General features: G+C 37.1%; 1 protein-coding gene and 1 non-coding gene across 2 annotated transcripts; one reads left to right on the forward strand and one right to left on the reverse strand.

Annotated features, from left to right (window-relative positions):
• Positions 1–2,814: 2,814 nt before the first annotated feature.
• On the reverse strand, positions 2,815–11,196 carry LOC149009126 (protein LNK1-like). The gene is given in 10 exon segments (XM_089161324.1): positions 2,815–5,009; positions 5,169–5,229; positions 5,315–5,410; positions 5,788–5,930; positions 6,675–7,391; positions 7,830–7,904; positions 8,064–8,427; positions 8,816–9,000; positions 9,002–9,406; positions 10,810–11,196. Coding segments are annotated over 10 exon segments (2,172 nt in total). The 5' UTR covers positions 10,834–11,196; the 3' UTR covers positions 2,815–4,907.
• A 2,879-nt stretch (positions 11,197–14,075) lies between these two features.
• Positions 14,076–14,148, forward strand: TRNAR-ACG (transfer RNA arginine (anticodon ACG)). The gene has a single exon. It is a non-coding gene; the product is annotated as a tRNA-Arg (tRNA).
• Positions 14,149–14,740: the final 592 nt, after the last annotated feature.

The raw sequence follows: 14,740 nt of genomic DNA on the forward strand, positions 1-14,740 counted from the left end.
GGGGTGTGAAGAATAAGTCTCTGAATTCAAATTCAAATCCACCCTAATTAATTCTATTATTTCCAAGATAATTTTTTTTTGGTAGAAGAGTTTGAGTTATTGTTAAAATATCGATAAATTGTAAAGTTTGATTGTAAATAAGTTGTAATTTAAATTCAAATATTTAAATTGTAATTCAATAATATTAATATACATCTCCCACTTACTAATTTAAGTATGACCTGTCATGACTTCTCCTCTTATTTCACCTACCAACATGTTCCTCATCTCCTTCCCCTGTAAAGACTTGATGCGATGGATGGACCCGCCCCCCACCCCCCCCCCCCCCCCCCCCCCCCACAAAACCCCCCCCGGGGGTATTTCCTCTAAAAATTGCAATTTCTTCATCACTTCATTCATATACATGATCTTTTATGGCTATGTTGATGGAACCAATCCAGCTCCTCCTCAAACCATACCCAATCCCTCCACCATATCACCCACATCAAATTCTATTCCTAACCTTGCATATTCTCAATGGCACAAGCAAAAGCAGATGATCGATCCCACTAGAAGCACAAGGAGATGATCAATTCCACTGGCACCTCACCTCTAATGGTTGTTTCTCTGTTCGATCAGCCTATGAAGCTAATGTGGCCTTGGAGTTGAAGATGATGCAAGATAAATCAGGTTCAACATATTATGAAGCAATCCGGAAGTTAAAACTTTCTAGCAAAATCTACTAGTTCTTTTGGTTGGCAAGCAAGGACAGATATTACTCACCAATGTCTGCCATGCGATGGGTATTTGTTACAAACTTGTGGCAACTTGTCTTATACCGTGTTTCTTTGGTGGTGACAGAGAATCTTGGCTCTTGCTGAATATTTGTGGTGCAGCATCAAAATGGGAGGAAGATTGGGCCGAGCATTTTGTTAGTGCACTTAATTTTATGTGGTATTGACTCAATGAGATATACATGAAGCACGGTAAGGCCATCATAGCTGAATATTACATTTCTGTTAAATGCACGTACTTCATGCCACATTCTAGTGACAAGACCTTTGCAATATTCTCAAAGGTAACTGACTGAACTGCAAATGGGATGGTTCAAGTGTAACACGGATGCATCATTTTCGACACAAATCTTGAAGGCACAGTTGATTGAAGTGATAAGAGATCAAGGTGGTCATTTCAGAACTGCAGGTTTTTCTAAACGAGTGCTTGATGGTGACGCTTTGGAGGCAGAGTTATTGGGCTCTAAAGGAAGGACTTGTACTAGCTGTGAACTTAGGATCTTGACCAATGTTGATGGAATCGGATTCACAGCAAGCTATTTCCACCCCATTCTATCCCTCAAAGGAGATATCTTAAGAATGGAGTTGCTGGCTATGCCAGCTTAATGTGTTTGTTCTTTTTTTGCTTTGTTTTCTGGTGTCTTTTAACCTCTTCTTGTTTGGGTGGGGGGGGGGGGGGGATCCCCCAAAACTCGGTTAATTATTAACATGTGAACTTTGAGGGTTGATGTAGAGATCACATTCTTTCACCATGATCTAGGTTATCAATTGTGTTTTTATCAAAAAAAAAAAACCCACCAACCCTCATAATCCTCATTGACTGGCCTTACTCTATGATGTCAGGCACTGCTTCGTCTACACAATAGACGGTCCTTATCAGTTTTGACAAGGGTTTTCCAGTACCCAATGCTGTAACATTTATCATCGAGAGATATAGACTTTGAGATGATATCAAATGGAACTAATACTACTGAATTACTGATTTACCGTTAATTTTCCTTTAATAATTGGATTTTTTTTCCCCACTTCTTTTCCTCCATGTCCAGGCCTTGCAATCTACACAATATCAGCTTCTTAACGATACACTCATACACCACACTGATTGAATTGCCGACACATCAAAGGGCCCATCTAGTTGCTCATTAATCAAAGAATGGAAAAAAAAAAAAAAAAAACTCCGACCAGTTGCAACAGACAAGAGAGAGGAATTAACCTACCAATATTAGTCAATTGATTTCAAGAAACGTAATTGTCTTGTAATGAATATTGAATCATATAAGACAGTGCACTTCAATGCAATCCAAAAAAAAAAACGTATAGATATGTATCGTATCAACGTATACTTTAAACCGTGGTTAGTTGGGCCAGTATCCGTTGCCGCTAAGACATGAGCTTGGAACTTTAAAGTGGAAGTTTTGATAACTCAAAAAAAAAAAAAACTAGAATTAACCAATTTATAGCAACAAGATTTTACTTTTGTCTTCCCTGCACATCTCATTGATTCTCTGGTTTTCCCCTCTTTCAATAGAAATGTTCAATTAACAAACTAAAGCTGTCCATGAAAAGATGGCTAATGAAGAGAACCAACTAAAAAAGAGAGTCGCAGAGTATAAATCAATCTATTTGTCCACATTTCAGGTTTTCAACAAGAAGAAACAGGGTAAATGAGAATCCAGATAAACATCCGAAACAACAAGACAAGATAAAGTTTGCCGGCAGAAACTGCCGGTTCCATCGTCACTACAGTATACAAAAGCTGAGCTTTCACTAACCTAACTGAATTCAACTAGCTGACATTTTTCAGCAGAAGGCAGTGATTGTTACTGACACTAAGACAGAGGTAAGGTCAGGAGAGTAAACTAGACCCAGACCCAGACCCAGACACAGACTTAAAACAGGCAGGACTTGAGACTGCTAATATCAACACAAAGTGCTTCACAACCTAAAGAAGTCTTCAGTCCACGAGATCTCTACATCTTGATTGAGTTCCTTAGCCATCAGCTGGGTTGTAAATCCTATGGAACAGTAACAAAATCAGAAGAGAGGAATCTGAGAGAACAGGAGAAACAGGAAACTAGCCTTACTAGAGGTGTAACTCCATCCAATTACCATTGTCTCATTGAGTTAACTAATGAAATAATGAAGCAACGAAAAGGAAGAACCTAAACATAAATTTTCCAATTACACTATTTTATTCCTACCAGAATATTGAAAAGAAAGGCATTAAAATAAAAATATAAAATGGATATCATTTTAGTTGTTACTGAAAATTATGTTTAACTAAAAACTTCCTAAGCTAACTTCACTTTCAACCAAAGCACTTCAGTTTGATTAGCAAAATATAGAATCCAATCAATGGTTAGCATTTGATGCATTAACTGACACCAGCATGATTATAGAAGTTTCTATCTTCATTTAAAATTCCTTTTACTTTCTTAAAGAGAAATTTTCTTTTTCATTTCCACTTCATTCTCCTATGCCAGTAACTAAGTGGACCCTGCATGCAGTACATATCCTCATTGAAGATTCTCAAGAAGATATCATGGATACAGACTGAAATAAATTAAGCCACTGACCTACATAGCCAACAACATGATATAACAGCATTCTTGATGCAAATATTTATTAATCATGGAGCTGTTGACCATTATAAGGACCTGTTCAACAACCAAACTGCAAATACTTCCGCACAGAGTCACCACAAAAAAATTCAGTAGTTGGTAAGAATTTAAGCCACTGATCTTCATAGACAACAACATGATATAACAGCATTCTCGATGCAAATATTTATTTATCATGGAGCTGTTGACCATTATAAGGACTTGATCAACAACCAAACTGCATATACTTCAGCAGAGTCACCAAAATAAAATTCAGTGGTTGCTACTGCCTTTCATCTTTTGGTGTCCAATTTGGACACTAAAATTATGCAACAGCTATGGCAGATACCTAGTAAATTGAAGAGTTGAACACTAAGATTATACGCTGTCCTCAAACCATTATGGTAACAGAAATCCACATAATAATGTAAAGATCGGAAGGATAGAGGGCTTCTTCCAAACATGCATCCTTATCTTATGGATGCATGGGATCTCTGCAGTGCAGTGGGGTAATGAGACATTGATCTAGCATTTCTCTAGCAATATAATGAAGTACAAAAAAATAAATTGTAGGGGAAGAATACCAATGCAATGCTCATCTACGAAAGATTTCAGCCAAAACTATGCCCAGTGGCCAGTATCATGTTTATTATGGGACTAGGTAAACACCAATACCATTAATCAAGCTGACACTGACAAGAGTGGCCCTGAACCACGTTGACATAGGAAAGGAAAATAACAATACAAGAAGATACCATGTTTTTTTGGCAACTTTTCCAAGCTTGGAAAATGACTGCTTGAGGGCCATGTCATCATTAGGCACAGCAGGGCTTCACATGCAAGTGATATTATCCTTTGCCAATAACGGAAGGCATAGGATGCCTGCTTCTCTAGACATCTATTAGAAGTTAAAAAAATAAATAAATAGAATAAAATCTAAACTTCATTTCAGGTATCAATTTGGAGATATTTGATACATGATGGATGGCGGGGAAGACCCTATGCCCAGGGATATTATGGACATTATGTGACAAACCTCCCCCCGTTAACCCCTATCTAATGGATATTATGGATCAGCAACCCAGTTGCCATCCATCTTTCTGGTCAAGGACATGTTTCTGTGTGAAAGTGACCTAGAGATTATTAAAAAGGTTGTGAGCCAATGCCTTCACTCCGCTACATTGTACAAAGGTATTACAACAGATTTGGGCACACAAAAGTAAAAAAGCATGAATGTGGTAACTCATAGCGTATTCCCCCCCCCCCTTTTTAGTCAGACAAGGATAATATATTACAATAAATTTAGTTAAGATACAAATTAAATGCTGAATATGTACAACAGGAGCAAAATTGCTTAAACACGTGAATGGTTAAGTTAAACAACAAACTAAGACGGGCTTTAAAGCTATATAACATAAGATGAGATCCCTACAAGTTGGCATCGAACCTGGCACGCATGCTGGTAAATAACACCCAGCAATGATAAGTACATGAAAGTGTCCTTTGAGCTGCAGCTGCAGCTCACAGTCTCTCCCTACAGATCTGTATGCAGCTGTGTCTCTGCACCAGCACCAATTTCTTCAAGTGAAGCCAGTTTCTCCAGCATTGCAGTTTGAGTTGAAGTAGACCCGTGAAACTGTTCGTTTAAGTTCCATGCAAAATGCTTAGCCAGAAGAATGTATGAAACAAGAGATCACATATAGAACTCAAAAGTCAAAGCTTGGATAAATGCAAGTATGTGATGAAAGATGAAGCATATAACCCAGACGTTGGGGCCACCCTTCAAGATTCATACCATGGCCTGGGACTCTTGGGACAATACATCATTGGTTGGCCTCATAGAAACTTCAGAGGGCCTGGGAAAAAATAAATGTTCAAAGATTTAGCTTTGATATTCATATCATGGCACATGAATCTTGGGATAGAACATCATTAATAGACCTTGAAGAAGCTTCTGAAGGCCTGTGGAAAAGTAAATGCGCTATTGACCGATCTATGGGATTCGTACCCGTTTCCATATCCACAAATTCAGTGCACCTGTATAAAAAATGAAAACTAAATCAAACACAGAAGTGTTGAAAGGGAAACGAATAAAAGATTATATACAACAACAAGCCTTGTCCCAACTAAATGGGGTCAGCTACATGGATTCTTGCCTCCCAATCAGCTCTATTTGAAGTCACACTAGATACAAGGTCTAAGCTATGCATGTCCTTTCTCACCACTTCTCCTAAGGTTATCTTAGGTCAGCCCCTATTTCTTCTAGTTCCTACGGTATGGATTGAATCATTTCTCGATACAGGGGCATTTAAAGGCTTCCACTGAACGTGGTTTTGCCACCTTAATTGACTATCTCATATCTTATCATTTATTGGAGCTACTACCAAACCAGCTATAATATGATCATTCCTTACCTTTCTTCAGTCTTCGAGACTCCAGTTCTAACACAGCAGTTTCTGCTGCAACCGTTTGAACTTCCAATGTTATGTCTTTGTTCAGCACTCCGAGCCAAGCGGTAGAGACTATCTCTTATGCACATCTTTGTCCTAATATCCAGCTGAATCAAGTGCAGCTCAGTCAGTAGCAAATTATATATTCTTTTGTGGAGAATGATTAAAGGTAAAACGACAAAGCATTTACTTTCAGTGCATCCAGACACCATGATAATTTATCCTGCATTTACTGATTTCTACCACTATATTCACCAGCCACTATTATCTTCTCTAAAATCACATGATTTCCTTTCTTCCCAATATATAAAGGCACATGCAGTCAATTGAAACATTGGAAAGAGCATAATGGCCAATCCAACTGCTCCATGTGGAGTATGGGAATCATAATTTTAAATTGACAATAGTTGGACTTATACAAGAAAGTTCTTGTCTTTCCAATGCAATAACTTCACAGCACTATCACCAATTGTAACATCTGCACTTGTGTGCATCATAACGCATGCATGACAATGTTGATTTGACCAAAATGGAGGAGATTGAATAAATAAGACTGTTACAACCCCAAGAATAAGAATCTCACCTATGTTATACATGTGAATATGGAGTTGAGTAATATGGAAATTTGAGACAAGATTTAGGGATGTGGCTTGGACACACTCACTGTTGGACTTGGGAGAGAAAAAATACAAAAAAAAACATGCATGCCATGTTTACAGACACATACACAACACATGCTTACCCACACATTCATGTACGTCAAATGCTGAATCTTAAATGACACAATATAACTACCAGGAAATTAATGTCCTACCTCATTCCCACATGAAAAAAAAAAAAAAAAACCATACCTTCTCCATGATGCATTGTAGCTTTCCAAAACTAGTTTCTTCTAGCGATACCACATCTGAAAGTGCAGAGCTCATGCAAGAGCTTTGCCGTTCAGTTGAAAAATCCTCTGCCGGAATTTCAATGTGTTTTCCTACAAAATTGGTATGGGATCCAACTTCATCTTGAATTTGAGCTGTTGTTTTCTGGTTAGAAGTTTGATTTGTCAATGCAACCTTCATCTTTAGATCGTCCTGTTGAGGATCAGCAGTTACTTTGGAGTGTAGCTGCTGCTGCTGAAAAGGTTTTCTCACTCGTTTCTCTGATTTAATAGCTGGAGCTTTGAATGAAGAATCAGAAGACTGTTCCATGGGCTGAGCATGATTTGAGGCAATAGAAGAATATTTTAAAGAAACAGAAGGATGACCATTGTTTTCTGTCTTGACACTGGATTTTGGTGTAACAGGAACTTGATGTGTAGGATTTAGTGGCACATATGGTAATTGTACATGCGAGAAACTTGAGAAGTTAGGTCCTAACTTTTGCTGCTGTTGTGGAATGTCTAGAGCAGAAAAAGCATTCAGGGATGGCGGCATAGAAGATGGAAACTTCAGATGTGGATATTGTTGAGAGGGACCAACCCCATCCGGAGGACCATCACCATCGAATCCTGAGGATTGAGATTTCCCCCTTCCCACAGATTGACTGTGGTGCTTCAATTGCTGATTATGCAAATTAGTCTGTCACAAGGCAATGGAGTTATTGAAGAAGTGGAAGGTAATAAGATATTGCGATGCAAAACCAAAAAAGTAAAACATAGTAGGATGGATTTCCAAATAACTATCTTTAGTGTCACATATCAAGTTGAAGTTTGCCAGCATGGGTTTTGACAGCTTGGTAGATGCTACCAAATGCCTCGGCAACAAAGGCTGACATTATTTTCATATAGGGTGGTCAAATGGACAAAAGCATTATATCGAGACATGCAATCAATAGCCAGAACCAGAAAAAATAGAGCTACAAGAGCATTACTCCCTTGTAAGCAAATAGTTAAATCTGAATACAAGAACATCTGATTCCTTGCCTAAAACTGTTGCAAGTTCATTACTCACTAGGACTCATGAATATGAATTATAGAGTGCATCAAAATCATGCAAATAGCATAACAGCTGACCTACCATCGTTAAACTTCCACCGTTAGCACAGGAAACAGATGGCATTTTCTCCTGAACCTCTCCAGTGATCACATTTTCCTACAGGGAAATTGAAAAGATTTACCGGTTTAAGCATAATTCAAGGTGAACAGAAAAGAGGTGGGAAGAAAGTTGCAGATAAAAACAAAATCACCTGAACAAATTTACTGGCTAAACTAAATTGAAGATGATAGTACATGGAATATGACTTCTACTAACCTGTTCAATGGACATAGATTCCCCTCTGTTTTGAGAATTTGCATCAGACCAACTGACATATGATGAGTGACTCAAAGTAGCAGGTTCACTACCATCTAGCACCCGAGAATCCATTTGATAGTCATTCAGGGCACTGTTTTCTTCTGAATCATTGATCAAAGGAGTGAAAGTGTCAACTATAAATCTATCATCAGACTCATGATATTCTGACATACTTCTCAATTCATTTGAATCCGATGAAGAAGACTTAGGCCCTGATTTCAAGGCTTCTTCAGGACCATTGATGGCATGAGAGGAAGAAGAAAAACATGAAAATTCATTTTCATGACTGGTGTCCCCCTGTCCGAATGTGGAATCGCAGTTTCTACAAAATCAAGTAAAGAAAATATAGGTGGTCTACATATTAGAAAGGAAAACTTTTCATGAAAAGCTCATTATACTAAAAAAACATAGAACTATATCACCAGTATCATCATTTTTATTACGATACTACTAATATTTAGGGTCATCTAGACAGCCATGGCCATGACAAAAAAATCAAGCCTTTTTACAATTTTATCATTGGCATAAAGAAAATTACTACTACAGTTACCACTCTTGGGCTGGTGGGACTGTAGGGCACCCCTACTTTTGAGTGCATGAGACAAGCATGTTTTTAACATGATCAGTGAAAAAGAGAAACTAATCTGAGAATGAGATCTTGGAAAATTTAATTAAGCTTAATAAACATAAGGAATATGCCGGATGACTACCTAAACATTTGGTCAACATCCTCAAAATTGCCAATATCAGGCCAGCCATAATACAGCAGATCACTATTCTCTTTGTCCTCATGTCCATTTGCAAAAAATTCAAGGTCACTGCCTGCTGAAGAAATATCACCAAGTGGAAATTGGCACAAGCTGCTGCCTGCTGCAGCACTTCTATAACCAAGAATTCGAATCATCTGCACAAAACTCATTGCCAGAAGAACCTATGTGGTTACCATTGAAGCAGTTACCAGCTAGCTTAGTATCAACAGCTGTAAAACCAGGCAATCCCTTAATGGAGTCGGCATCACATGAGGGAGGAAAAACTCCATCAGTGGTACAAGACCATGAACCCTTGTCAAGCATTGGAGCCTTCTGGTCCTTCAGAGTCGCAAAACTTGTTTCATTTTTTCTGTGTGGGGCATCTTTAGCAGCGTATTGACTATTTGAATTGCTTATAAATGGATATGATTCTTCACATCGCGGCTTCTTATGGCAATCAACTTGACCTGGGGAGTCTACTTCTTCACCACCAGGATGAGGTACTATATGATCATCATTCTCACTGAACTCATCCCAAACAAAGCCTTCAAGCTGCAAAACCAATTAAAGCACTTAGCTATTAAATTACTGTACATGCAAACAAAAACACCCAATATACTCAAGAAGAAATTAGAACTTGATGAAAGACTCATATTCATGAAAAGCTCACAGAGTTATATTACAACAACAACAACAATAAGCCTTGATGAATGTGAATACCAAAGAATCCAAATCAAAGGAAAACAATTAGTGAAAGGAGAGAATTTAGTTAAAAAGCCACATGATGTACTAGCGCACCAGAAAACTAACTGCCTTTGACATTCAATAACGTTAGAGGGTCAAAACCTTAACCCAAAGCAATCAGAGGTCTGCTAGTAGTCAGTTTCCTTTTAAGATGGAAGGAATGGGACCGGTAGCAAAGAAGCCACAAGGATAAAGGAGAAAGGGAGTTGCCAGGAAAGAAGAAATTATGGACAAGAGAAATAAAGGCAACAACTTCATATTAATTAAATCAAACTAATTTTCCATTCAATAGATTCATGTAAGGATTTCAATTTCAACTTCAACTACAGTCCACTCCCCTGGAAAGGATCCTTCTTGAAATCAGCAGTACATCCCAACCCAACCTCTAGAAGACAACCCTGTAAGAAATCTTCCAAGGAAGAAAAGGGACGAAGATAAAAATTTCTATCACCAACCACCTTTACATTGACTATCATTCTCCCCTTGCGTTGGGATGGGTTCAGGTCCATGTTGAGTTTGACAACTCTGACTGGACCATTCTTGCAGATTATAAGTGATTCATAAAAAGTATAAGGCCATACACCATTTTCGCACTTTTTATGCTTATAGAACGAACTTATATATAGGTATACACACACACAAATTCAACATATAGAAAGGCAAGCTGCCACCACTTAGATTGTATGATACTACCAAAACCTAGCTGCAGATCCTGCCTCTGTTGCCAAGCGAGCCAGAGCCAGAGCCAGAGCCAAAAAGTAACCAATATAATGTTGGCAAATAAGCAATTATGGACTTCCATTTTTAATTTGCAAAGTAGGTTGAAGCCCAAGTAGGAAAAAAAAATGCATAGATACAGTCAGTTGTTAAATCAGCCAACTAAATTGCTCGTACTTGCAGATTCTAGTTTATTTCTATTAACAGGCCGACAGCCTAAGAACATACATACGATACCTAGAAATCGACAACAAATTCACAAACTACTACTTCACATGTAAACTATTTTCACTGATTACCGGTTCACATATTAGGTGTGTTTGCTGAAATAAGTGTCGCAATCATAAAAGACGATCTTCTTCCAAATCGGGCCTTCTATAAGGCACAATCAGAGCAAGAACTAAAAGTATACCATCGTTTCAGAATCCGTGAACCTAAAACTACACCACGATAGATATCAAATTGAACATAGATTCAAAGAATAAGATTCCTACCTCACAAGTGCTCCAATCCAACATAACTTCCAGATCTCCTAACCAGCTCCTAATATATACATAGCTGCTTGAATCTGATCTTATATTCTCACCGAAATAGAAGTGACTATCTTTTGTGTTAGTTTATCCAATCACAGATCTCAACTGAAATTGGATTAAAGCTCCTTCAGCTTCGCCGCAACAGTTGCAAGTTCAGCTTTAAAAGCAAATACTTGTAGCAAGAGATGAGATGGCAAAAAACCAGTAACAGATCTTAACAGCAATCTGGAACATCTGAAACTGAAAGATTCAAGCTGCAAAACTGCTTACCCTAAAATGGTCGGAATCACTCGTAGGTTCTGGATCCTCTAGGTGCCTTGATCCGGAGAACGAGGTTTTCTTTATATTTTTTTATGAAATGATGTTTTAAAATTTTTATAATTGAGGGTCATGCCTGTGCCACGTGGCGAGTGAGATCAAAAACACTAGCGGTAGAAAGAGGTGTGGGGCGTCGTAAATCAAAATTCGTGGACGACAGAACGAGATGAGATCCGATCAGTTCCTGAACAGTTATTGGTCCATGTCGACTTCGACTTAGCAACGTTTGACACGTGGAAGTGGACCTAATGTTATTTAAACCTGTGGTGGAGAGCGCGCGTGGCGTCAGCAAGCGCCGCCCGCCTTTTTTTTAAATGGATATTCTCGTAAACAAATTGTGTGAACGACTAACCTCGACCATCAATTTTTTTTATTTTTGGGTAAATCTCCACCATCAATTCGATCGTAGAAAATCCGCATTCCAAGCCTCATGCTGCCAATTTGCCTTTTCTCATTCGTTTCTTATATTATATTTAAAAATGAAGGCCACGCTACCTCAGTACACTGGCCAAAATTATTTATGGAAAATTCCAACGCCACCCCTGATTTATCCTCCATAATTAATACTCTCTCTTAGGTTATCCAATTTACAATAAAACCCTCTATTGTGTAAAAACATATTAAAGACAGCCATTATCATTAATTATGGTTAAGTACTGTAAGCAAGTTGAATATTTCGAAATGACAATAATAGCCTTAATGAAAATCCATGTTGTGCTCTTTTTTTGTCTCCCTCTATTATTTTGTGATTCTCTCTCAATTATAAATCATCACAAAATTTGGATGATTTTTTTTTCAATATAAAATACAAGTTTATAATAAAAATGAATAGGTAAAAACTAATTGAGACTAATTGTGTTAGGACCTGTTTGGTTACATGAATCCAGAGATTTGAATTCTCTGGATTCATGAATGCAAGACTTATACCTGTTTGGTTGTGAAAATCCTTGGATTTATGAAATCTAGATATTCATCTTTTTACACTAAAAACGTGAATATGTAGATTTATGGGTATGAGATGAAATTTATGAATTCTACTATAAAAATACTAAACATTTTTGTATTCACAAAAATTATAGATGAATCCATAGATTTCATCTACATGTTCAGTTAACCAAACAGTTAATTTTATGAATAATGACCCTATGTATTTGAAATTTTTAGATATTTGAAATCTTCAAACTCATGTAACCAAACAGGCCCTTAATAATTGAGAGTCTATCTAATAAATTGAATAACTTAAGAAATGACGCTAAAGATTTCTTAAATATTTATTAACGTAATTATCAATTATATAGAATCAAAATTTAAATAGCATTTGATCCATTCACTGACGAAGCACGAAATAAATTGATACACACTAACAATGTTTAAATCATATGGTCATTTATTAAAATAATTTGTAAGCATTATATCCTATTGTGAATTCACCAAATAATTATTCATGAAAAATAAAATTTATCAAAAAAATAAATTGTGGGTTTGCTTACTTTATTTTGCTTTGACTAACTAGATGTGAATACTGTTGATCATATTCAACCAACATGAAGACACCATTTTTCTGACCAAGTGGCATCAATGTGATTTTATCATTATAATACAACAACAAGCCACTTTTAGTTAGCAATAGCAAATTTGATCCACTAAACGGTTTGATTTGCATTGAAACCCTTAGATGTATCTAATAAATAATTACACAACATACTTTTGTTGAATATGTTATTCATCACAATCAAGTGCGTTTTCAATTTTCTCTTCTTTTTATTTTGGGTCCAAGTTGATTTTTAGGTGAAGTGGATAATCTTGAGGTTCTATGCTACTTTTAATTTTTATTCTTGACCATTCGATTTTTGGGCATGTTTCAAAGTTGTACGGATACCAAAAACATCATAGTCGATTGATCAAAATCATTTATCCGTATATTTGTCTATTTGTGACTTCACTAAACATTGTGTGGAATACTTCTCCATATTCCATTACATCTTTTAACCATCTTATTCTATGATGGAATCTCCCACAAGTATTGAAATAAATATCATATTGTAAGTGTTTTAATTTTTTGGTAAGACATGTCGCATTGAATATCATCATCGTTTTCAATTGAATAAATCTAGTGGAGTATTAATTGTATTACAAACTTGTATCGTTAGGTATTTGATATGATAATTGTATGCAATAATTTTTTTAATACTATATTGATACCGTACCAAATATGGATTGACACCATTAGTTTAAATTGTTCATATTTTCAGATTTTTAATTGGAAGCCCTAAATATTGGTAGATTTGTTAAAAAAAAAAAAAAAAAAAAAAAAAAAGAAAAAATAAATTGGTAGATCAAACACTCACACCATGCCTTTATCGTTTACATCGCATGTTATAATGGCATTGGAAAATAATTATCAACACTCACATAGTCAAATGGTTGGATTAATGACACATGTTCAATTATAGGACACTTTTTTTTTTAACTAAATTAGTTAAAGTAAAACTTAATGCAATAAATCACTATTATTAAAAAAAAGTGTATCTTTACTTTGAGTTTAGACAGGTCCAATATCTTCCTCTTTGCCAAATTCCAGGTGAATCTTTTTTTGTTTGGTAAGATTTCCAAGTATATCCACTCAAATTAAATGGAGAAGTGAATATTATTTCTATTAAAAAAAAGGGTACAAGTCAATATTACATGATAATGAAACCAACTTTAAATTAGTGTCTATCTTTCCTTTTATGTGTTTCATTGGATATTCTTTTTAATTCACTTACATAGTCATTGGATAAGTTTATATTGTATAGTTTTTTTTTTCTTTCAAACTTTTCAATCTAACTATTGTTTAAATACGCAGATATTTTTTTCTTGGGGTAAGAAATATTGAGATAATTTTTAATTCAGAGAACTGAATATCAAGTGACTCCATGGCCCAATGGATAAGGTGCTGGTCTACGGAACCAGAGATTCTGGGTTCGATCCCCAGTGGAGTCGATGATGAATCCTTTGGAGTTGTTTTTGCGTGTCGCCGCACTGATGTTATGCAAGGATACCCCCATCCAAATCCACTTGTGATGATCCGGCCGGCCCCCGGGCGAAACCTTCCTGTGGGGGGGGAACCGGGGCCCCGCCCCCCGCGGCCGGCCGGGCGGCCCCCCCCGCCGGGGGGGCGGCCCCGCCCCCCCCCAACAACCAAAACCCCACAAAAGCTTCCCCCGCTCTTCTTCCCATTAAACCGGTTACAAAATTCAATTTGAATTATCATATACCGCCGGGTTATTAATTATATAAAAAAAAACCCAAAAAAAACCTAAACTTTAGCGTCTTCTTCGTTGTTCCGTAAAACCCATGTTTTCTTTCACCTTCCCTTTTGGGGTTTGATACTGGAAACGCACACGCAGGGGATGAAGCGTAGAAATGATTTTGTTGGCATTCCCTCTTTTTATTGGGCAAGTTGATCTGGGTGTCTTTTTAATCAATCATCACTAGCGGAATCGGGTCGGGAATGAGCCAACTCGGATAGAGTGGATTGGTTGCATCGTGGGGTGGGCAAAGTGCCCCCCCCCCCCGCCCCCCCCCGATCTCT

This window comes from Hakea prostrata, chromosome 7 (genome assembly GCF_041222555.1).
Source record: "Hakea prostrata isolate BN-2017 chromosome 7, UWA_Hpros_2, whole genome shotgun sequence".
Lineage (NCBI taxonomy): Eukaryota > Viridiplantae > Streptophyta > Magnoliopsida > Proteales > Proteaceae > Hakea > Hakea prostrata.